This window comes from Medicago sativa, chromosome 2, assembly GCF_051527215.1.
Source record: "Medicago sativa cultivar Bolivia chromosome 2, Bolivia_mono, whole genome shotgun sequence".
In the NCBI taxonomy this organism is placed as follows: domain Eukaryota; kingdom Viridiplantae; phylum Streptophyta; class Magnoliopsida; order Fabales; family Fabaceae; genus Medicago; species Medicago sativa.
The window spans coordinates 53,625,634-53,652,203 of record NC_140750.1 but is presented as its reverse complement, the minus strand read 5'-3'; the positions used below and the strand labels follow the sequence as shown (position 1 = coordinate 53,652,203).

Sequence of the window (26,570 nt, the reverse complement as noted above, 5' to 3'; positions counted from 1 at the left end):
GAATAGCAAGTGAAAAAAAAGAAATCGATAGGAAATAATAATAAAGAATATAAAATGTAAAATATTAAAATGACGATATGCTCTTAAATAAAATGATTTTTAATTATTTGAATGAAGCATAAAAATTACATATATAATATATGTAATTTTTTTTTTTGTACAAAGTTTATATATGTAATTATAATTCTTATATTAGTAGTAGATAGTTGATCGATATAAGTAGCAATAGATAGATGGTCTAAAAATAAGAAATATTAATATTTTAAAAATATTTGTGTTAATGTGACTTCGTGTGCATTTGAGTATATGACATTTGCTCAAAATTGTGATTTGCAGGATCTTTTTTTGGTCGTGACATGGGTTTGAATCCCGTACTTTACATATATTATGCATTATCCTTAACTGAGCTAAACTCACGAGGACTGTGATATGTAGGATCTTATATATCGTGATGGCCCTCGGTTCTGTATCATGATATATAGCTAATTGGTTTTTTCCCTAAAAAAACTAATTATCATATATGCATGACTATGATATTACTCCTTCAAACTCCTCTTGCACGTCTTTACAGGTTATAGACAAAGATAGCTGAAAAGACATCTATCTAATTTAAATCCTTAAAAAAAAACCATCTAATTTAAAAAGATCATATGACTAAAATTAAAGATTTAACAAATTCAATTTAGAAGGGATGTCAGTATACCAACCATACTACTTATACAATATACATGTAGGACATCACGCTAAAATTAGCCCGAAGGAAAGGAGAGGAAGGCAAAAGAAAAGTACAAAAACAACTTGTAACGATTCACATACTTTCAAATGGATGTAAACCGGGTATCCTTTAAGTGAAGAGATTAATCCATCGAGTCTTGTGAGACTTAAATAAGTGACAAACTCTCCTTAAAAGTTTTAACGTTACTGCATATTTAAAACTAATTTCAAACTCATAACTTATACATAGTTAGATTTTGATATAAAAGACAAAATGACAACATAAACGTTATAGGAAGAAAAGGAAAGGAGAGAAAATAAGGAGAAATTGGGTGGCATTAGTTATATTTGTTTGGTTTAAGAATACCTATCTATCTAAAATGATACTTATTTTTGTCCATGAAGTTTAGTTCCACTTAAAAAGCTAAAATTGTTAGGATAGATATATTCATTTATGTTATGTTCAAACTCAGGACTTCGCAATTTTGTATGTAAATATCAGGGATGCTCATTCCTTTGTTTACAAAAAAAAAAAAGAGTCATTTATTACCCTTTCTATCTATTTTTATAGATGTCTCTGCAAAAAAAATCAGCACAAAATTCGAATCGAGGTTTCCGTTATTTTCATTTTTAATGCTTTAAAATTTGATAATTAATCAGTCATTTGTTCAAAAAAAAAATATAAAATCATTCGACCTTTATATCACTTTTATGAATTTAATATCTACCTGAGAAAAATAATTAATTTTTTCTTTAGTTCAACACCTTTGTTAATGTTAGTAGAAAAAATTATTTCAACAACAAAAAAAATATTGAAGAAAATAAAATAAAATTTCACATAATAAAAAAAATCCACCTCTATGACTTGGCTGTTGGAGGATCAAAACACGAAAAATTCAAAATTACAAGAGTGAAATATGGCTATTTCCGGACCTCATTTTTTATATTTTTTTTTAGGATATATCAAATGAAATGACAACCTAACGAAAAATAATTGAAAACTTGGTTGTGCGCATTATAAATTATGGTTTATGCCTTAATTTGAGTTTCTAATATATGCACAACAAGAAAACATTGTCTTTTCCAATTGTAGCTAATGGCTTTCCCTATTCTTGGAACTCTTCCATTTAGCTTTACAAAAAATATACTTCCTCCTCTTGGAAAAAAGTATTCTTCTCTATCAACATGTAACTCCAATACCTTCTCTATTAAAACTCAATGCAAGGCATCATTTGAGGATGCAAAAGATCATAGTCAAATAATTACTCGCCGTTCTGCTAATTTCCAACCATCAATTTGGACCTACGATTATATTCAATCATTAACTAATGAATACAAGGTATGATTTAATACTTTTGTCAAAAAGGGTAAGATTTAATACTTATTGATTGATTCTTCTTTGTACATTTACCAAATTTCCATATATACCATTACAAGTCTTAACTTGTCTAAGACCTATGAAGCACAGATAGGATCATGGACACCGGACATGACACGCCGACACGCTAATAATTTGAGAAGATTCATATAATTCAGTGTAATTATGTGTCGGTGTCGTATCGGTGTCGAACACGACACATGGCTAACACCGAAACACGCTTAATCTGAAGAGTGTCTGTGCTTCATATATAGTCTAAGACTAATACAATCTAGTTAATGCATGCAGGAAGTAAAGCACACAAAGGAATTCTTAATGCTAAAGGAAAAAGTAAGAATGATGTTTAACAAAATGGAAAATGAGGTTGATCAACTTGAGTTTATTGATGTATTGCAAAGGCTTGGTGTGGCTTATCAATTTAACAATGAAATAAGGAACATATTGGACAATATTTACTACTCACAAACATCCATGTTGAAGAATAACTTATATGCCACATCACTCAAGTTCAGACTCTTAAGGCAACATGGTTATAATATATCTACAGGTTATTGAATCTATAACATTGGATACTCAAATTTGAGATTATACTTATGAATAGAGTTCTAATTTTTTTTTTTTTTTTTTTTTTGCGATTGATGTTTCATCAAACATATTTGACAGCAATTCTCTCAAATATCAAAGTCGTGACACGTTCACAACCCCAATTTAAAGTCTTTTTTTTTTAACATTTTTTTTATTATTAACTGTAATACGATACAATTTATACACAGGCGAATATAACGAAATAAACAAACGAAGGCTCCGTAAATAAGCGGAACACCCATAAGGAAAATCACCGCCAAATTTTGGCATGTCAATTAGTCAATAGCCCTTTCTAGTCCTCTCCTTTTGCTTCTTCAATCAATCATTCTACTTCAACGAAAATATTATGAGGAGTAATTAATGAGAATCCTAGCGAAAATACCCCTTGGACCAAACCTTGAAAGCCTCATCACAATGCATGAAAAGGTGAATACAAGTTTCCTCTATACTGGCATGGCACAGTGGGCACGATCTCGCGAAGTAGACATAGGGAGAATAGCCAAATTTCTTCTTGCTGGAATTTGGTCAAGAAGGATCTTCCAAGAGAATGTGATGACTTTAGAAGGCACCGTGCTTTTCCACAAGTTTTCAAACACCTTCTCCCACAGCGCACCACACCGATCTTCTAACCCAATTAACCCTTCCAACAACGTGTAAATTGACTTTACCGAAAAAAACTTCCCCATTATCTGGCCATCTCAAAACCTTTCAAAAGAGCCTTCATAGTCCAAGATTCTCTAGCGATGCTTCACCTATACAAAGAGTGTCACCTGTATTGTCAATGAGAAATAGCCACCCCTTTGTTACCCACCCTAAAGCTGGGGAATAAATTTTGAATTAAAACATTATTCATCATCAAACCAGTGAATCCTTCTGGCACTAAATTGAACAAAAAGGTGCAAGTAGGTCCCCTTGCTTCAAACCTCTTCCTTATTTTATTTCTTCTAATGCGCTTCCATTGACAAGACCGGACATACTAGCTCAAAAAATACACGCTCTAATCTAAGCTATCCGCTTATCACAAAAATGAACATTCACCATCATGTATTCAAGAAAACCCCAATAGATTTAAAGTTTTTATAAAATATTTTTTTTAGAATATTAATTTTTATTTATGATTAATATTGTTGTTGCAGATATTTTATGTTGCTTTCTAGATAAACAAGGTAGTTTCAAGGAGTGTCATTCTTTTGATGTTGAAGGAGTGTTATCACTGTATGAATCATCTTTTCATTCATTTGAAGATGAAACTATATTGGACAAAGCAAGATATTTTACCTCAAAATGTCTCAAAGAGTATAATATTAATCATAATAGTGAAACCTACACATCACTTCTAATCAATCATGCTTTGGAGCTTCCACTACATTGGAGAGTTCCTCGATGGGAGGCTCAGTGGTTCATTTATGCATATGAAAGAAAACAAAACATGAGTCCAATTTTACTTGAATTTGCTAAAATGGATTTCAACATTGTTCAAAGCAAGTTTCAAGAAGAACTTAAGTATTTGTCAAGGTAACATAGCAACCACATGTTAAGTTGTTCATTATGTTGAGTGAGTAAAACATTGTACTAATGCTTAAAATATATGTCATTTTTTTAGGTGGTGGAAAAGAACTGAACTTGATGAAAACTCGAGCTTTGCAAGGAATAGATTGGTTGAGAGTTTTGTTTGGTCCGTGGGAACAAGTTATGAGCCAGATTTTGAATTTTACCGAAAAGAAATAACAAAGGTTAATGCACTTATTAACTCAATTGATGATGTGTATGATACCTTGGAAGAACTACAATTCTTCACAGAAGCAATTGATAGGTGATTAATTGTTTTTCAATGTTAATTTTTGTTAATTTCCTTAAATTTTATTTGATTTTTTTTCTTCTTCTTGTTAGTGAGTAATTATCAATATTTTTTGGTTGTACTGATGTTAGATGGGATCTAATTGCCATGGAATTTCTCCCATACTACATGAAAATATGCTTTCTTGCACTCTATAACTTTGTGAATGAAGTTGCTTTTGAAACCTTGAAAAAGAGTGGGCACTATATTACTCCATACCTAAAGAAAGCGGTAAGCAATAATATTATTTTTATGATCATACTAACAAGTAGGGCTGGCAATGAACCGAACCAACTCAAAAAAAGTTCGAGATTCGATTCGGTAATTGACCCGTTGAACTTGGTTCATGAACCAAATGAGCTGAACTTGAGCTGAAAATTAAGTTCGTTAACTAAATGAGCTGAACTTGAGCTATATATAGTTCAACTCGTTTGGTTTATGAATTGACTCGATTAGCTTTATATATAATACATAATTTTTTCATTTTTGAAATTTATATAATTGGTTCATGAGTTGACTCGATTAGCTTTATATATAATACTTAATTTTTTCATTTTTGAAATTTATATAATTGACTTAATATATTTAAATTCTAGAATTCTAGTATTGATGTATTTTTTTTTTTTGAATGGCAAAATATATTATTATATATAAGGGGATAAAATCCCAAGTATTACACCAAGATAATTTAAAAACACCAAAAAACCCCAAAGAAAAACCACCAGCACCCTCAAAATGTCGTATCCCCTAACAATACCTCCTTAAAGAACCAACACCACCAACAGTGGACAATTAAGCACCCGATAAAAAATTGCTTCAAGACGCTCAGCTTCGACCACCACTCAAGTTCCGGCCTATCGGAGGAGACATCACAACAGCCTAAAGGACCTGAGTCACAAAACTTGCTCCCGACCTCGAAGCAAAAGCGATCGGCCCACAAGACTCCTGACACAAGTCAAAAAGGCACCCCTTAACTCACGAACCACCAGAGCAGACACCTTAACCTGTCCAAAAACTCGACCCACCAAGAACCCGATGCCAAAATCCAAAGACAGAGAAAAGGCGGAATAGTAGCACAAAACGAACCAGCTCGAATACAAACTCAAAACAAGCACCCAAAACACCCTGCATCACCACCACTCAAAAAGACCGGCGCACGCCCCAACCCTGGGCTAGACAACCATAAACCACCACGATCCTTACGACGACGAACGATCCCGAAGTTGCGAAGAAGGAGGATTAATCGTGAAGGATCTGCAGTCGCCGTCAACTAAGCGGTCAGGAAGGGTTAAGGTGCAACAAACGACTACTCCGTCAACACGAAGCATCTGCACACCTGGCTCTTTCGAGCGACAACCGCCAAGCAACCAAATCCAAATCCAAGAGCAGGAGGCCTCCCGTGGCAAGGCTCCGAAGGAACAAAACGACAACACTGACAAAACTCTACCCCAACAACTCGCAGAAACCGACCTTGAGAATGAAGCGAAACACCAAAAGGTTGGGGAGATCTAGAAAGCCTCGACCTAAAACCCTTGATGGAACACAACACCTAAAACACAAACACAACAAAACAAACACAGACAAGAGACAAACAACTGAACAGTGAACCACCAAGAGGCTGAGGGAGATCTAAACAACCTCGACCCTAGACAGAACACAACTCCTAAAACACAAACACAGCATAGCAGACACACCTAAAACAAAAATGCAGAGCCCTGAACCACCAAAAAGATGAGGGAGACCTTAAACAGCCTCGACCCTAGTCCCTTGACAGAACACAACACTAACACACAACATAACAAAAAAACCGCTGGATAACCCACAAACAAACAACATCGAAGACGATCCAACAGACACGACCAAGACCAGCAACACGGGGCGAGAGAGAGAGAGAGAAAGAAAAGAAACGACCAACCAAAAACACAAAGAACCGGGAGCAGGAGGGAGAGACACACAAAACCGGAGACAGAAAGGCAGCACACCACCGGAGGAAAAACGACATCGCACCACCACTGCCAACAGATCCACCGCCACAAACACCGCCACACACAAAACCACCAGATACCAACACCACCACGAAAACCCACCAACTCGTCTCCGAACCAAGAGCCACCAACCAAGACGACGGAGAAGCGCCGGATCTGGAAGGAGGAAACCTGCCAGACCCGAACAGGGCAAGAACCACCGGAGAAAACCAACCCCAAAACCACCATCACGACATCAAACGAACAGATCGAGTGCCGGAAGGAGGAGAAGGGAACAGAGAAACAGAGAGACGGTGACAGGGACCCGTCGCACCTAAACGGTGATACAGAGGTATAGAGACCCCATCCCATCACCACCACCGGTGGCTACATGATGTCGGAGAAGATTTGGATGCTAAAGGAGTAGAAAAAGGACGGCGGCGGTGTGTTGTTGTGGTTGTTTGATGTATGTTGATTTTAATGGGATTGCTAATATTAATTTAATTAACTATTTAAAATGTTTTTGGTACAACTATTTAACAATTATTTAAAGCAAACAATTAAACAAGTAAAAAACCAATAAAAATAGCATCAACACTTGTGTGCTCTAGTTGAGGATAGAATACCTAACAGCAAAAGAAGCAAAATGCATAATAGCACATTATGTCCCACATCGGTTGTTTGTAAACAATAGTGGAGGAGTTCATCTATAAAAGAAGAAGTCTAGGAGGGAGGTAAAGAAAAGCCTACTAACCAATCGAGTTGCATTTCCAATGTTGTGTAGTGAGTGCCTAATTAGTTAAAAATTTGAATATAACTGCTGTTTTTGAATTTATATGATTTGAGTCCAGCAGTTATATTCAAGTGCATGCCACTGATTTGGTGTGGAGATGAACCTAATGAACCAAACCGAGTTGCTCGCGAATTTTAAACGAGTTGAACTTCAGTTAAAAAAAGGTTCGTGTCGAACTCGAGTTGAGTTTCGAGCGAGCTCTGATGAGTTCGGTTGGACTCGACTCATTTCCAGCCCAACTAACAAGTATCTCTTAAACACTTGCATTGAAAGTTGTATAGTTAATTTCTCAAAAGTCTTAAAATATCATTTTTAACTTAAAACTTGCTTTTTTGACCTTGTTAACAAGCATTTTCCTATTTTTATGGTTATTATTTATATTTTGCTATAATAGTGGGCAGATCTATGTAAAGCATATTTAATTGAAGCAAAGTGGTACCATAGTGGATATACTCCAACCGTTGAAGAATACATGGAGAATGCATGGATATCAATAGGAAACCCTGTTGTACTAACCCATGCTTACTTTTTGATTACACATTCTCTCAAAGTGGAAGACTTGGTTCGTTTAGAAGAAAAACCCGACATAATTCGGTCTTCAGCAATGATTTTACGCCTTGCTAATCGCCTCGGAACATATAAAGTACGTTGCTTCTCTAATTTCTTTTTATACTTTATGTCAGTGGATATATTTTAATAGCTTCTCTAATATACAGACCAAAAATACATTTGAACCTTCAATTTTTCACTAATTATTTTTATATTCCGTTTTTAAGCGTGAAAATGATACCGGTGATTCTTCGAAGTTGATTCAATGCTACATGAACGAAACTGGAGCTTCTGAAGTTGAAGCTCATGAGTATGTAAAGTCCATGATACATGCAGAGTGGAAGAAGATGAATAAAGAAGCTCATAGTTCATCTTTCTCTCAAAGTTTCATAGATATTGCTATAAATTATGGTAGAGTGGCATTGTTCATGTGCCAACATGGAGACGGCCATACCATTCAAGATACTGAAATGCAAAATCGCATAATGTCATTAATTTTTCGGCCCATTCCATAAAGGTTGATTTTATTAGCAATAAAGATAGAAAAGGAAAGTTAAGACTAAGAATGAAGTACACATTACTTAACTTGAAGTGCATATTACATTTACTAGTTGAGTTACATTTGTAATTTCAATTTCATTTCGTGCGTATTTTGTAATCCCTGTACAATTCACGTTATATTGAATCAGAAATTCAGTTTTCATATTTGTTTCTTCTTCCTCTAGCATGTTTGAGCTATTATGATTTCAGAGCAGGTTCAAACATGATCTGCTTGCATCATCTAAAGTTTGAATGAAGTTCATAGGTTTTTGGTTTATTGATTGAATTTTGATTCGTTATCACTTGGATTCAATTTTAATTTTTTCTTCTCTTTCGTTCCAGCTCTGATTGATTTGGTTTAATGATCATGTAATCATGGTGAGAAACAACAATAACAACAATGCGCAAAATCAAGATCAAGGTCTTGATCTATATTATGTTCATCCATCAAAATATTTTTCTACTCCAAGTGTCACACCATAGTTATATGGAGACAATTACCATGGTTGATCAATAAAGATGTGTAGAGCTTTGCCGATGAAGAACAAGTTCAAGTTCATAGGTGGTTCCATTCTTGTCTTAGATGAAGATGATTTGAATCATGCTGCTTGGGAAACGTGCAATAATCTTTGTTCACACTTGGATTATTAATTCAACTAGTTACAAACCCGTGCTTCGCACAGGTTGAATTACGTTTTTTTAAAAAAAAAATCCTCTAAAGGAGAGATGTTCAAATTACAAAACATTGTTATTCTTCGTAAATTTGAGAACGAAGGTCACGTGCTTCGCACGGGTTGAATAATGTATTTTTTCAAAAATTTAGTTGTGAAGGAGAAATGTGCAAATTACGGTAAATTGTTGTCTTTCATAAATGTGAAAATCAAAGCCGCATAAACCATAATTATTCTGTGACGAAGAAAGCTCGTCATAACCAACGAAATACATCCAGTCAAGAAAAAGAAAAAGAAAACCAACCAAAATACATCTCTACTAAATGATAAACTTGTAGAAACTCAAAAAGATATAAGAAATGTTTGTATATTCAATGTATGTTTCAAGTACAAGGAAATTGTCCTATTTATATTATAGGATTGGAGACAAAGAAACACAAGGAATATTTACACATAAAGACTAATTACTCCTAACATAATTACAATATAATTACAATAAATAGAGAATTATAATATACTTAACATCCCCCCTCAAACTCAAGTGGGCGGAGCTTCAATCAACTTGAGTTTGGAAACTAAAGTAAGGAAACGTCCTGGAGAATGAGGCTTTGTGAACAAATCAGCTGGTTGATCAAGAGTGCCAATGGAGATAAGATGAAGTTCACCACGAAGAAGATGCTGACGAATGAAGTGACAATCAATTTCAATATGTTTGGTTCGCTTGTGAAAAACGTCATTGTGGGCGATTTGAATCGCACTTCGATTGTCACAATATAGATCAGTTGGTGAAGATTATGATGTCTCTAAATCGGCAAGAAGCCAACGAAGCCACAATATCTCAGAAGTAGTATCAGTAAGAGCACGATATTCAGCTTCAGTGCTAGAGCGAGCTGCCAAGGTTTGTTTCTTGCTACGCCAAGATATAAGAGAATCTCCAAGATAAATACAAAAACCAGTGGTAGAACGACGATCACTTGGATCACTGGCCCAATCGGCATCAGAGTAGGCTCTAAGAATCAATGGAGATGTAGCCGAGTAATGAAGACCATAAAATAAAGTACCCTTGATATACCAAATAATTCAAAGGACAACAGCGTAATGTGTGGAACGTGGAGAAGACATGAATTGGCTAACAAGATGAACATCATATGAAATATCTGGCCGAGTAACAGTGAGGTATATCAGACTACCCGTAACACCCTATTTCTAATAAGCGGTAAAACACGTGAATATACATACATATTCTAGAAATAGATGCTACGTCTTCGAATCAACCACAAAACATACATGCATAAATATCATGTTACTCAACATAGCAGCGGAACATACATAAAACATCTCTGGATCTCAACAAAATACAATTGTATTCTCCAATTCCCAAATAACAAATAACATCTCAACTCCAAATACATAGTCCAAAAATAAAACTAACATGCAAGAACTATCCTAGATCAGAGCCCTAATCTAGACACTTGCATAAACCGAGGAACTCCACTCCTCGGCATCATCAAGCAAACAACTAAGCATCCTGCACTCCATCTACCCGTCCATACGGAAAGGTAGGTGGTAAACCACTGAGGGTTAGCATTACATCATCATAATCCACGAAAAACATTTATTATGAACATTGGAAATGAAAGAATATATTCAAGAATAACAATCCATACATATATTCACAAGTATCCACAACACATGAATATTATTCTTTACCATCATTCTAAGTTCATCTCAACAAGTGTATCATACACATATCTCAAATTCACCTTGTCAATCAACAATTAACCCTCAATAATTCAATCCACAAATTACAGTTAGCAATCAATTATAAAACACATTGCAATGCAATTCAATCCACCAACAGTTATGCAATGATTCTAGACTCATCTCGATGCATGTGGTACCAAATCACCTCCAGGTCGTCACCTTCGATGCAACAAAAACATCGTACTCACCTCAATTGGATATAAAATCCGCCACCATCAGTCTTGGATATAAAATCCACCACCATCAGTCTTGGACATAAAATCCACCACCATCAGTCATGAATGCATGAACATATGACTCAACTACAAATGCATATGCTCACACACACAATATTCACCTCACCATCACCAATACTTGTATATATGCAATCATCAACAATTTACCACCAATTTAACATATATACAATTACCAACAACATCAAAAATCACACAACATGAAGTTGTCACATAATTACACCACCAATCATCTTCACATAACATATAACAATTCTCCGTAAAGGATTCACAATCAATTGGTTCTCAAAAGTCATCTTTAGTCAAGTTCGTCTCTCAAAATCACAACATTAAATTAATTGAACATTTAAGTCAAAACCAAGTAAACAAGATCAATTGCCTATGCCTTGTATTCTCACAACCCACATGTGTGTGCAGTAGAGGTTACGTAAGCATTTCATCGGCCAAACGCGACGAATTAATGAAAATCACAAAGTTCGTCTCAATCATCATTTTTCAAAGAATTTCCCAATTTCTAAGTAAAACAAGTAGGTTCACTACATCACAGTTTAACCACCTTAGTTGCACTCTTAAAATCAAGTTTTCAAAGATTAAAAATATTCCACAAGGATTGGGTCGACTTAGAACTAGTTATGCGGGATTTTTCGACAAAACGTTTCAAGAGTATTTTCCCCATAACTTGCAAACCAAAAATCGTATTCAAGTCAAACCAACGCCCTTAGAAGGATAGAAATATTATCTACCATTTTCATGTTTGTACCATAAACCAGTTCACGACTGAAACGATTGAAAAAATGCGAGAGTGCGAAACAGGAACCCTGTCCTGCTACAACTCGCCACTGCGAGTAGAGCTACTCGCCACTGCGAGTTATGACAGTTCAGTCTCGGGAAAAAGAGCCATTTTCACCCCAAAACCCCAATTTTGACTTCCCAATGCCCAAATTTGATCCCAAGGTTCATCCAAACATTTCTAAACATGAAAATGCATTCAATTCCATATAAAATTTGTCCTAAAACATTCTCTAAACAAAATTCATCATTTGACCCATTTTTCATCAAACATTCAAAAACAACACAAAGTCATAGTAAACTCCACAATTATGATTACCCAATGTTTTAATCATCAACAACAACATCTCTCAACCACAACAGCAACTAATCATCATGAACTTATCAACAATTCATCACAACAACTCATTATATCATCATTTTTCAACAAAAATGCAAAGCTCACATATAACCACAACTTAAGCATGTAATTTTATCATCAACAACTCAATTAACATTTAATTTACATACCCAAACATTGCATCAAAACATATACACGAATTTACAATCAATTAGGCTCAATTCAACAATTTCACAAAATGGGTAAAATAAAAAAAATGTGAATTATGGTTGAAATCTAACCCTCTTACCTCTAGTACCAAGATCCTCTAACCCAAGCTTCAATTTAGCTCCTAGATGATGAATCCCCTCTTTGCCTTCTAACCCTTGTTGTTGTTCTTCTCTCAAGCCTCTATCTCTCCTCTTCTCAAATGAAATGAAATGTGAAATGTTTGTAAACCTAATTCCACCAACAACTAGAGTTTATATATATGCTCTACTCAATTGGGCTTACCTCTCAAACCTTAATGGGCCTAACCCATTTCTATTCTAACACCCAAAATGTCATTACTCACTTAATGGTAAATTATATCACTAATGGTCACTTAACGGTAATTAAAATAATTACTACACCCTCTAGTAACTTGGTAAAATAATAACTCTCACTAAACACTAAAAATAACCTTCAGCAAAATTACAAAATTACCCATACTCTCAAAATGACCAAAATGCCCCTAAGTTCAAAATGACTAAAATACCCCTCCAATACCGAATTCTACGAATCCCAACCAAAATACACACAAGAGCAGGTAATCACATATAACACACATATAACACACATAAATAAATAATAAAATAAAACTAGCGAAAATCGGGCTGTTACACTACCTACGAGCTGCCGATACAGAGTAGCATCATTAAGTAAAGTACCATCTTGAGGAGTAAATCGAACATTTGATTCAAGAGGAGTTTGTTCGATTTTACTATCACTGAGACCTGCTCGAGAGACAAGATTAGAAGCATACTTAGCCTGTGAGAGAAACAAGCCATTACTCGAAGATAATACTTCAAGCCTTAGAAAGTAACTTAATGGTCCAAGATCCTTGATCTCAAAATGTTGACACAAGAATTTCTTGAGCTCTTCAATTCCAACAGAGTCATCTCCTGTGATAATCATGTCATCGACATAAAGAAGCAAAACAATAGTACCATTATCAGTTTTTCGAGTAAAAAGGGCAGAATCATGACCACTAGAAGAGAAATTCAATTGTGTGATAGTCTTGTGAAATTTTGCAAACCAAGCTCTAGGTGCTTGTTTGAGACCATAAAGAGCCTTACGAAGGCGACATACTTTATTTTCCTGACAAGTATATCCTGGAGGAGGACGCATGTAAACCTCTTCTTCTAACTCACCATAAAGGAAGGCATTTTTAACATCCATTTGAGTGAGTCTCCATTTGCGAGTGGCGACAATGGCAAGAAGTGTTTGAACAGAGGTGATCCGTGCAACAGGGGCAAATGTTTCTTCATAATCAATACCATACTCTTGAGTGAACCCTTTTGCCACAAGACGAGCTTTGTAACGCTCAATAGATCCATCAGAGAGAGTCTTTATTTTATAAACCCACTTGCATCCTACAAGAGTCTTATTGGAAGGAGGATCAACAAGGTCTCAGGTGTGTGTTTTCTCTAATGCCTGTAATTCTTCCTGCATAGCTTGCTGCCAATGAGAATATGTTGAGGCTTCCTTATAGGACTGTGGTTCATGATAGTGAAGCATAGTGGAATAACAATGGTAATCACGAAGGTAAGGAGGTGGATTTCTTACCTGTTATGGAAGCTCAATGGTGGGTGGTGCAGGATCAACAGTAGGAACACCATCATCGGGAGTGGGTTGAACATCGAAAGAAGTTGGAAGCTCACTAGAAGAACTTGCACATGTCTCAGAACCTACATGTGTGTCACTAGGAAAAAGGTCGACATCAGGGTTAGTAAAGAGAGGAGTGGAAGTAGACGGGATTGACTTAAACTTTGACAAGGAAGAGAACATTATATGTTCTCAAAAGACAACATGGCGAGAGATGCGAATGCGTTGGAATATTGGATCCCAACATTGATAACCCTTGTGTTCAGTGCCATAACCAAGAAAACAACACAGGCGAGCACGAGGCTCAAGTTTAGTATACTCATGGGACTGAAGGAGGACAAAACAAGCACAACCAAACACCTTGAGTGATTTATAATCTGGTGTAGTGATATAAAGACGCTCAAAAGGAAAGACATTACCAAGTACAAAGGAAGGGAGATGGTTTATTATATGGAGAGAAGTAAGAGCTGCTTCACCCCAAGCGCGTTCTGGACAAGAGGCTGAGATAAGCATGGCACGGACTGAGTCAAGAATGTGACGATGCTTTCTCTCAGCGCGACCATTTTGTTGAGATGTATATGGACACGAAAATTCAGACAAGGTACCCTGCTCACTAAGAAAAGACAATAGTTTAGAATCACGATATTCCATGGCATTATCTCGCCGAAAAACTTTAATGACTTTAGAAAATTGTGTTTGGATCATTTTGGCAAAAAGATACCATGTAGAAACTCAGGAAGATATAAGAAATGTTTGTATATTCAATGCGTGTTTCAAGTACAAGGAAATTGTCCTATTTATATTATAGGATTGGAGACAAAGAAACACAAGGAATAATTACACATAAAGACTAATTACTCCTAACATAATTACAATATAATTACAATAAATAGAGAATTATAATATACTTAACAAAACTTATATAGTTCAACCAAAGTATGCAAATACAGCTGCAGGTGACTTGTTTATAACCTGATATAACAAATTTCTAATCAGAAAAGAAAACCATGAAAAAGTGAGAAAAATGGATTCATCAAATAGAAATATATCAACTTGCTCCATAGTGGTTTCAAACACATTCTAGGAATGAACAACCATATAGCTAAGAGACTACACTCAATCATAAAAATATACATCCAAATGGCATAGAAAAAAGGCTTAATAGCAGTTTTAACTTTCCCAAAGTTGCGATTTTGGCCCCCTAAGAAAAAAAACTACAAAACCGCCCCCTAAGTTTTGCACTTGTGGCAGTTTTGGCCCCCAAGGCCAATTTTGACTTGGTCTACGCTGACGTGACACCTGAAGTGAGGTGCCACATATTATTTTTTTATTTTTTAATTTAAAATTGGCCTTGGGAGGCCAAAACTGCTACAGTTGCAAAACTTATGGGGCGGATTTGTAGTTTTTTTTCTTTGGGGGCCAAAATCACAACTTTGGAAAAGTTAGGGGGCTAAAACTGCTACTAAGCCTAAATTATATATGAGTCTGTCATATCATCGTAGTTTGGTTGCATAGGTTGTATAAAACTTCTTTAAAAATTGATGCTGACACATGTTATAAGGCTGAAAAATACCATTAAATGACTGTAATACCCCATCCGCAGTTAACTGCCACCGGATTTACTGTTCCTCGACAGTTAACTACCGTCGTTTTTTTGAATTCCATGGAAGTTAAGTGTTGAGACGTTGTTTCATTAGATGAAACAACCACCTGCTCCCCTTGCTCAGTATTTTATCATCACCTTTCTTTCCTCTTTCATCAAAACATCCAAAATCCATTTTTTTTTTTTTTTACAAATCTTACTCGAAAATCATTGAAGCATCAATCATAAGAGGTATCAACACACTTTTGACGTAAAAAAAATCAGTTATTGCTGCTTTTAATTAGTTTATTTTGAGCTGTTTTTGGGGTTTTTGCTGTCAGTTTTCGTATAACACTAACATGGGGGGATCGGCAGTTAACTGCCGAGGCATGGGGTCATCGGTAGGTAACTCCGAAAGGATTTTGGCAGTTAACTGTCGAGAAAAACTAGCATTTTTTCACATGCTACTGCCACTTTTTCCAAAAATTTTTGGATGTTTTTATTTTTGTTTTTTCTGTTTTAATTCATTACGCAATTGATGTTTATGCATTAGTTAGTTGTTAATTCATAGTTTTTTGTTGTTTAATTATAATAATGGTTGAGAACGCGGAAGATGATCTGGGAGAGACAAAACCAAATTTTGTCAAAAATATGGAGATGTCAAACTGCCTAAGGTTGAAGCCAAACCAAACATTGATGGAGCTTCCGTCCGTGTTGAAGCTTCATTATATGTTAACTTTGGTGTCCTCCCACTTCATGCCAACGAAGTTGACACGACTAAGTTTTTTTCCCGACAACGTTAAATTGAAAGATAAGGATGACTTGCTTAATTGGGTACGTCGTCAAGCAAATAAGGCGGGATTTACAATTTTTATACAAAGATCAAGTTTGATCAATCCAATGGTGTGACCAGTATGTGAAAGGAGTGGAGCTCACAAAGTGCCGAAAAAAACTGAAGTATGAGACAATTGGCTCAAGAAAATGTGGGTGCATGTTCATGGTTAGCAGATATCTTAGTAGGAAAACAAAGGAATGGAGATTGAACATTCTTAATGGAGTTCACAACCATGCGATGGAGCCGGATTTATAAGGACACATGCTTGCCGGTAGATTAAAGGAGGATATGACAAGAAGATTGTACGTGACTTGACCAAGAGCAAGGTGCTTCCAAGACTTATTTTCATTAATTTGCAGAGAAAAGGACAAGATTGCAAGACAAATACCAAGCAAGTATACAATGAACGTCAACAAATATGGAAGTCAAATAAAGGTGCAAGACTGCGTTGCAGTTTCTAATCTCAAAGTTGGAGGAGCACAACTATGTTTATTTCTCAAGAACTCAAAGTGAAAGTACTATTATTGAAGATATATTTTGGACTCATCCAACATCTGTTAAGTTGTTTAACAATTTTCCAACGGTTTTGGTTATGGACTCCACCGATAAAACCAACATGTACAAGATGCGAATGTTTGAGATAGTTGGGGTCACCTCGACCGATTTGACATATTTGGTTGGCTTTCGATTGTGACACATGAGAAAGAGGAAAACTTTGTTTGGGTTTTACAAATGATGCGTAAACTTCTTACGTCAAAGATGAATATGGCTAAGGTGGTTGTGACTGACATGGATATGAGTTTGATGAATGTGGTTGCAAATGTTCTCCTCGAAAGTTATGCAATGAATTGTTACTTTCATGTGCAAAAAAATGTTAAAGCAAGGTGCATCTTAGACTGTAGATATCCTTTGGGAAAAAAGAATAGGAAATAGGTGAAACATGGTAATGTAGTGAAGAAGATAATGAGAGCATGGAAAGTGATTGTTGAATCGCCCACTCAAGAATTATATGCAAATGCATTAGTGGAGTTCCAAGATGCTTGTAGTGATTTCCCAATTTTCCTAACCTATGCCATGGCCACTGTAATATCCCGCCTGTCAATATCAGAATACTACCAGTCGATCGTGCCAGAGGATTAATATTTTGGAAAGAAAGTTTGACGGAAATATTTATTATGAGATGTCAGCTTAATACGGGTAAAGTATCAGTGTCGTATTTAGCACGCCTGAAGTAGGGGCATATTTGTAATTTTGCATGCAAGGGATATTTATTGGATTTGGACCCAAAATTATTCATTCTTCACTTGTCTTTCTCTCTCTAGGGTTTGAGTTTGGCAAGATGCTCTCCCTTCTCTCTACTCTCACGCCTCCTTCTTTCTTTCTCTTCCTCTATCCTTTCCAAACTTCTTCCATCCATGACAAGGCTTTAACTTATGATCTTTCAAGACACCATAATCATATGAAGCTTGGTTTGGGTTGTCTTTCACTTCCTCTCTCCATCATGAATAGTTCATGAAGTTAGGGTTTGTTGATGCTAGTAGAAGATGATGCTTGGAAGCTTGGAATTAAGTAATCATCTTGGTAGTCTCATGGTCAAGAGCTAAAGAGAAAGTTGATTTGAAGATTGGATTGATGAACCAAGAGCTAGGGTTTGGTTTGTTTGAGCTAGGAACTTGGTGCTGCCTTAAGAATCTTGTATTGGTGAGTTCTTTAGATAGTTTTCCACCTTGGGAATTATGTGATTACTCTTGTAAGCCAACTATGAATTTCTAGGGTTTTTACATAAGAGTTTAGTACCACTTATCACGCCATGCTTGTAAAGCTTGCAAATACTTGCCATACAAATGTTTTAGAGGTTTTCTATGACCACTAGAGTCATAATATGCATAGAGACACTTGGTTTTGAGGCTTTTGGGTCAAAAATACCATTTTTACAAGTGCTGGACTGTCATAACTCGCCACACCAAGCAAGTAGCTCGCTAGGCGAGCTAGACCACCAGAACTGGGGGTTTACTCGCCTCCAACTCGCCACAGCGAGTAAGGTTACTCGCCTCGCGAGTAGACAGTGTGGCAGCACACTGGTTGCTCGCGTCAGGCAGCTTTGGCATCTTTTCGAACGGTTTTCTTTATGCAATCTTTTTATAGAAGTAAACCCCTAAAACCAAGGTCCTATTTGATAAATCTTGAGTAAGGTTTTCTTGATAAAAAGCAAGTATTTGACAATTTTAACATAGCATGGAAAATGAGAGAATAGTACAACAGGAATCGGGTAGAAAGTTAATCATTCAGGAAGGGAATGAAGTAGAGCCTTGATATAGCTTGTCAAGAACTAGAATAGTTAGAAAGAAATAGAATGCTATGCATTAGTAATATGCTTGATAAGACGCGAAGTGATATAGAATATCACCTTCGCATAAGAGCTAAGTGCCATACGAGTATGGCAAGACGTGAATCGATTATATATCTATTCACAAAGTAAGTTAAGTAAACATATAGTTTATCTCTAGTGGGATCGTTTAAGGATCCGAGGTAAAAGAGATAGTATGAATAGGTTTAACCTTCATACATGCATAAGACCAAGATTTTAATAAGAGTGTCATGTCTCTTGTAATCCTTCCAGGGTTGGATTCAAGGGGTTCCCCAAGGGGAATGGTTTAGCCGTAAGGGAGCCGCATGTCACTAAGTTAAGGTGCCGTGTCTTTTGTATTCCTTCCAAGGTAGGATATAAAAGGTTATCCAAGGGGAACGGGGTAAGCCGTAAGGGACCCCACGCGTCACTAAGAGAGTCCGGTACGCCCTTGCTAGGCATTTTACCGGTAGTAAGGGATTAACTTTCGGGGTTACTCTACCCGGGACTAATCCGTAAAATGAACTCAGATAATGTTTGTTTGTTAAACGCTAACATAATCAATGAATCTGACTATGCATATTTATTGAGCATGTATATGTTATGTCATAGAGCCTTGACGTAGATCGTCAAGAACAAGTAGAGACTTGGCGTAGATCGTCAAGAAGTAGTAAGATAACAAGATTCACTATTTGTGATAATAGATGATATGTTGTTAGATACAACATATTCAAGCAAGCAGGAGCAAGTAAAGAAAGATATGTTGATGACGATCTTAGGTTTCCCCTAATCGTCCAGTTTAGAACCGTGTCATGATTATGTTATGCTTAGGTCTCGATACGTAGAGCGTATCTTGGCATTGCGGTATTAGTTTCCCCTTGACCTCCATGACACGTATAGAAGAGAAGCCTATAACAAGTTATGATGAGGCTATGAAAACCCTAGTGTGCACGATCGTCTAGAAAAGCAAGTCCCCACACACGTATAATCAACCGGCAGGTTGTATTGTAGACACGTGGTGACCGTAGGTTTCCCCCAAGGTTACCTATAGCCTAGGATTAGGTGGAACTAACTGAGACATCATGTCTCATCCCAATCCTTATTCGTTTCAGATATCAGGAAGGATTAGCAAGCTAGTAGCCGAATGGATGTTGCGACAAGCGTTCGTTCGTACCGCTGCAGGACGAGGTGGATATTCAAGGATGCATCTATTATACTTTAGAAAAGTTGAGTTGTATTATTATGTACGAATGCATTTGGTTGTATAATATATTCATTCAAAGTAGTTATTGTTGTAAATTTTTAATGTATCCAGTACTAAACTAATGCACATGCTAGACTTTCTAGATACGTCTAGTGTGGGTGGTACAGCCACCTTGGATGAAGTTAAGGAGAAAATTGTGAGGGCATGGACAGACCATGTGTTGCATCTTGGTTGCAGAACCAACAAAAGGGTAGAATCGGCTCATGCTTTAGTAAAGAAATATTTGAATGATAGTGTGGGTGATTTGGGTGCTTGTTGGGAGAAAATACATGATATGTTGGTGATTTAGTTAACTGCGATATAAACATCATTTAGTCAGAGTTGTATCGTATTGGAACATAGATTCAAAGATGTCACTTTGTACTCCGGGTTAGGGGGTTATGTGTCTAGATATGCTTTGGACAACATTGCTTTGGAAGAGGAACGTTGTAGGGGAACATTGTGTATGGAAAAGGAAATTTGTGGTTGTGTTCAAAGGACATCGTACAGGCTACCATGTGCATGCTTTATTCCTACTAACATCTGTGAAGACAAGCCTATTTTATTGGATGAGATACACCATCATTGACATAGGTTATGTATGGGTCAAGAAAGTAATGAAGATGGTTTTTCTATCCAGGATGACTGGAATGGTATTCAAGAATGTCTTAAGAAAGTCTCTTACCAAATGAAGCTTGAAATGAAAGAGGTTTTGGTGCAGTTGGCATTTCCTGACACCACCATGTTGTCTCCAACACCACGAAAAGTACCAACCAAGGGAGCCATGAAAAAAGTGGATATTGCGAGGTCTAGAGCAAAAGTGCCATCGACTAGTCGAATCCCTTCTCTGTGGGAGGTTGTTGATTCCCAAAATTCGGATAGTCAACCGTCACCGTCACCAACAACTTCATCATTTTCTAAAAAAAGGTGCTCGTCTTGGTAAAACATCACGTTCCCCACTTCCACCACCTACTCGGTTATCAAAGCCTATCCCGGTTCCAACGTCTATTCCGGTTTTGAGCCCTATTGATTATATGCCAAAGTTCATGGTTCCATTTATTGAAAAAGTGGCGGATGTTATAAGCGATATACATTGTGGATTTCGGGCTATAGTCGAGTTCATGGGATTGACATAAGAAAGTCATATCATGATTCGTAGACATCTTTTTCAAGAGTTGAAAGATCATAGAGATGATTATGTGGGAGTATACGCGGATGAGGATCGTTATAACTACATTTTAAATGGCTTACATCCTCCCGCAAATAGTGGTGGTATTGCACATGTTGATAAGTGGTTGACGTTTCCGAACATGGGAAACATTGTTGCTAATTATTACAATAGGTGTGTGGTCTTGTTGACAAATCATGAAATTGGAAAGTTAGAATCTTTTTTCCCTCTAAGAGGGCCACCACCAGCTAAGCAAAAAACTCCCATCATCTTCCTTGGCTTAATTCCGAATCATTTTGTGCTTATTTTTTTGAAGGATGGTTGTCCACTACCTCCATCATCAACGGAGTGGAATATTCACATGAATGAAGAGGCAATGACTTGGGAAGATGAGTATTTGGATCAACATGATTTGTTCCGAGATCTCATGATTATTGAAAAGGGAGAGAAACTGCCTCAACCAATAAAGGAGTCAAACGAAGCGGAACCTATTTTGTGCGACACTCCCGAAAAAGCAAAGCAACAATTTGAAGTTATTGGGGAAGATGAAGAAGATTCTATTTGACTTGATCTTCCCCAATCACTTGGGAATTAATGAGTGATTTTATCCTTTTTTGGTAGAAATTACACTGATCATGTTAACCGACGGCAATTAACTATCGAAGGGTTTTACGATCTTTTATATGTGTGTTTCAGTCTTCTTATTTGTGAACAACAATTTTCTACTTCTTATGACAGTGTGAGTACGATGTTAGACTTTTGATAACATTTTTTTTAAGGAAAATGCTAGATATCAAGAATGGATTTTCTTGATGAATTCAAGAATGACATGGCAGAATAATCACCCTTAGATTTTAATCTTATTTATTAAAGTTTCATAAAAAAAAAATACATAACACCCACCACCCCATGATTTCCGGCCAGGCTGAGATTTTATTGGCTAACATTAATTTCGGGACAATTTCTTGATAAAATCTTTCTTGATAAATAGCATTGCTCTTTTTTTAAAGGACTTTTATTTTATAAACTGTCATGACAACCATAAATTGCGCATGAGCATTTGAAAAAAAATATTTTTATGCAATAATAGAGATGCTATGGCATCTTACGCCGGTCGGCCACATGATCCTATTCATTTACCTGTTAAAATTATTATAATCAATAGATTATAATAATGTTAAGGAATCAAAATTAAGGAATCAAAATCAACATGACCATGAAGTATAATATATTTTATCAAATGGACATGCTATCAAACGTGACATTTGTTAAAGATATAAAAATGAAAACAATGCTATAAGCACCTTTTCTTCAAAAAAAAATAAAAATGAAAACAATCATTGTAGAAAAGTTATTATTTAATGCGTTGAATATACAAACTTCAGAACACAAATTTTACTTTAAATTTTTTAAGGATATTTGTTAACATTTTTCTTTGTTTAAATACTTAACAATATCATGTTAAAATAAAAGTTTATATAACATCGTTATTGGTTCTGTATTACGCAGGTTGCTTTTGGCACTTGAAATCAGAGACCTGGTCTTTGCAAAATAGCTATCATGATTTTGATATGTAAAGGGATTGCCTCCAGGTCCAAAAGGGTTACCAATTTTAGGTAGCCTTCTCAAGTTAGGGGAAAACCCTCATCTTGATCTACACAAACTATCCCAAAAATATGGACCAATCATGCACTTGCGCTTAGGTTTAGTACCAACCATAGTTGTTTCTTCACCTCAAGCTGCCGAACTATTCCTCAAGACTCATGATCTTGTCTTTGCAAGTAGACCGTCTATTGAGGCAGGAAGAGTCATGTTTTATAATCAAAAGGATGTGAGCTTCAGTGTATACGGTTCGTATTGGCGAAACATGCGCAAAATGTGCACATTAGAATTGTTGAGCCATTCAAAAATCAACAGTTTTAGAAGCATGAGGGAGCAAGAGCTTGACCTATTGATAAAGTTTATAAGAGATGCAGCCAATGATGGAACAACGGTTGATATAAGTGCCAAGGTTGCTACACTCACAGCTGATATGACTTGTATAATAGTTTTTGGGAAAAAGTATTCGGATAAGGATTTGGATGATAAGGGATTCAAGGCTACGATGCAAGAGCTAATGAGTTTAGCAGCAACTCCTAACATTGCTGATTTTATTCCTTACATTGGAGCACTTGATGTAAATGGGCTAACAAGGCGCATGAAAGCAATCGGCAAAATCTTTGATGAGTTTTTGGAGAAAATTATTGATGAGCATATCCAATCTGAAAACAAAGATGATAACAAGACCAAGGATTTTGTAGATGTCATGTTGGGCTTTGTTGATACTGAGGAAGCTGATTACCGTATTGAAAGATCCAATATTAAAGCCATAATGATGGTAAGACATAGTTCACCTTAATTTTCATCATGTCTGATATTAACATTTTTTTTCAAAGTTTACATGCTTGGATAACATACTAGCTGCTACTTAAGTTAATGCATCATTTCATCTCAAATCTTTCAATCTCTATTTGCTTCTTCATAGACGTCATAGTTATCTGAGAAATTTAGCTACAAGTTTTATTGAGAACTATGTTATTTCATACAAACTAGTACACACTTCATAATCCGATCCTGAGCTCAGACTCAGACGATGTATGATCTTAGTAGTGATTATAATGTTTGGTACTTATAAAGTTGTTTTTGTATGAATGAGTTATGCGCTATGACCATCAAGGTTTTAAATAACGGTCACGGTCAAGGTCGCGGTTGCGTATAAGATTTTACGATTTCAGGTGTCACAGGTGTTGCGATACGGATTGCGGTTCTCGCGGTGTGAATTAATCACAACGTTGCACAACTCGTAAATAATGATAGTAACGTAAATAACTTAAACTAGAAATATCTTTGGTGTTCTAAACTAGATAAGAAGATAACATCGTGTAATTTATGATCAAATATGTACCAAAAATATGATTTTCATCTATCTCAATTAAAAAAATATCCAGATTCTATATCTATTCATGAACAACATTTTTTTTGCGGCCTTAACGATGTTTTGTCACGGCTGTAACGGCGTTTCATCGTGATTTTTGTTCACTCTGTACAAACGGTAAAAAACGATAACGTCGGCTGTCTATACTTTTTCTCGCGGCCTTTTTCTCGGTAACTGACCGTTTTTTAAAACCTTGACCATACATAGTTTATCTTAATTTTAATCATGCGCTGTTGTTAATACTTTTCTTCAAAGGTTACATGCTTACATAACATATTTTTTTTTTGTAGGATCATGCTTACATAACATAGTAGCTGCTAGTGACACTTAATGCATCATTTCATCATAAAATTTCACATGTCTATTCATATGATTTTTACAAAACTTGTCAGTGTTGAGCTCAACTGGTTTGACCTAAGGGTTAAAGAGTTGCATGTTCTGACAATGAGAAAAACTTCAAAAATAAATTAACATACTAACATTTTTCATTTGAAAAAAATAATAAATAAAATTTTACAAAACTTGTCACACGCACCGTTGACATTTTATAGGTTTTTTTTTTATATGGTTCTTGATTTGTCATTAAAATAAATAAAATTTTACAAAACCATTCACACACACTGTTAACATTGTATTCATTGGTTATGACTTTTGCATTGGTCCTAGGGTTTTTTTTGCCTTTAGGTCTCTATTTAGTCTTCCTATTGTTTGGATTGAGTATCTCTTGCACTTTTTCTTGTCAGCAAAAATAATACTTCTTGTTTTTGCTGGTAAATTTTTTTGTGTGCATAGGATATGTTGATAGGTGCAACAGATACTTCTGCAACATCAATTGAGTGGACAATTTCAGAGCTATTAAAAAATCCAAGAGTTATGAAAAAGGTGCAAAAAGAGTTGGAAACAGTGGTTGGTATGAAGAGAAAAGTGGAGGAATCAGATTTGGACAAGTTGGAGTATTTAAACATGGTTATAAAAGAAAGCCTCAGGTTTCATCCAGTAGTACCCCTATCAGTGCCACACCAATCCATGGAAGATTGCATTGTTGAAGAATTTTTCATACCTAAAAACTCAAGGATCATGGTGAATGCATGGGCAATTATGAGAGATCCAAATTCTTGGACTGATCCTGAGAAGTTTTGGCCTGAGAGATTTGAAGGAAACAACATAGATGTTGAAGGGCTACACTTTCAGCTTATACCATTTGGCTCCGGAAGAAGGGGTTGTCCTGGATTGCAATTAGGTCTAACTATGGTGCGTTTGGTGGTGGCCCAACTTGTGCATTGCTTTGATTTTAAATTGCCTAATCATATGATACCAAGTGATTTGGACATGACAGAATCATTTGGTATTACTATGCCTAGAGCTAATCATTTGATTGCAATCCCTGTTTATCGTCTTTAAGTTAAAAAGAGCAATGCAGTTGACGTTGCCATATATGTTTGAAAAATATTTGTAGACAAATAAGTTGTCATTTATTTTATTTTTTTTAAAAAAATTGTCATTTATTTTCTCAATTATATTTTACACATAATGGAGTGTGCTGTGAAATTCAAAATAATTGGCTTTATAAATGATTTGGGTATTTTTAAATATCATTTTTGTTTGTTCAGTTTTAGTTGAGAATTATACCCCTTTGTAAGATACTCAATTTGGTTAATCTTAAATATATGATACTTTAGGGGCACGAAACTCAAGCATGATCTTTTTTTGGTGGTGGTAGGGTTTGAACCCCAGACCTTGCATATGGTATGCGTTGTCCATACCAACTAAGCTAAGTTCACAAGGACGACTAAAGCATGATCTAAGTGGTAGCCTCAAGGCGAGGGCGTAAACCAGTTAGGGGATGGATAAAAGATAATTTCTCAAAAACACAATAGGTTGTTTAAACTTAAATAATTGGAGGAGGCAGTAGCCTTACTCGATGTCATTCACTTTGCTGATGTGAACAGATAGGACCAGGTTGTATTCGAGTCCAACTCAGCTACTCTAACGCAAGCTCTATTGTCTCTGGGCCATGGTGATTTGAAATTCTATGCTATTGTTTCTAGTGTTATTTATCAGTTATCTTTACATTCCAACTTCGAGGTGAAGTTTGTTAGGAGACAAACGAACACGGTTGCTCATACTTTAGCTAGGGCAACCTGTTCTTGGGTTAGTCACCGCACTTTTGATTCTTATCCTTCTTGTATTGAACCTTGGTTGATTAATGATAATAATTAACTTTGCGTTGGTAAAATAAACTTAAAAATAATTATTCAGATTGTCGAAATCGGCGCATAAGTGATTAGATGTTATACAACTTTTCACTTAGTCGATGGAAGGTGTTGGAAAAAACCGACATTAACAAAATAAAGGAAACATAATCACTATACAAGACTACAACTTAGAAACTTAAAAGTCGAATAAAAAATCATGACCG

The 26,570-nt window shown here is 35.9% G+C and overlaps 3 protein-coding genes across 3 annotated transcripts; all 3 read left to right on the top strand.

Moving 5' to 3' along the window:
• The first annotated feature begins 1,755 nt into the window (after positions 1-1,755).
• On the top strand, positions 1,756-8,642 carry LOC146948893 (terpene synthase 10-like). The gene is made up of 7 exons (XM_085745060.1): positions 1,756-2,053; positions 2,381-2,639; positions 3,814-4,192; positions 4,281-4,490; positions 4,607-4,745; positions 7,666-7,914; positions 8,048-8,642. Exons 1-7 carry the CDS (start codon positions 1,811-1,813, stop codon positions 8,333-8,335), a joined length of 1,767 nt encoding a protein of 588 aa, XP_085601186.1. The 5' UTR covers positions 1,756-1,810; the 3' UTR covers positions 8,336-8,642.
• Positions 8,643-20,610: 11,968 nt separating this feature from the next.
• Positions 20,611-21,742, top strand: LOC146948892 (uncharacterized). The gene is made up of 2 exons (XM_085748446.1): positions 20,611-20,936; positions 21,169-21,742. The coding sequence occupies exons 1-2, from the start codon at positions 20,611-20,613 to the stop codon at positions 21,740-21,742; spliced, it is 900 nt and encodes a 299-aa protein (XP_085604572.1).
• An 814-nt stretch (positions 21,743-22,556) lies between these two features.
• Positions 22,557-25,760, top strand: LOC146948891 (cytochrome P450 71AU50-like). Its single transcript, XM_085745059.1, has 2 exons — positions 22,557-23,554; positions 24,944-25,760. The coding sequence occupies exons 1-2, from the start codon at positions 22,865-22,867 to the stop codon at positions 25,550-25,552; spliced, it is 1,299 nt and encodes a 432-aa protein (XP_085601185.1). The 5' UTR covers positions 22,557-22,864; the 3' UTR covers positions 25,553-25,760.
• The last annotated feature ends 810 nt before the right edge of the window (positions 25,761-26,570 follow it).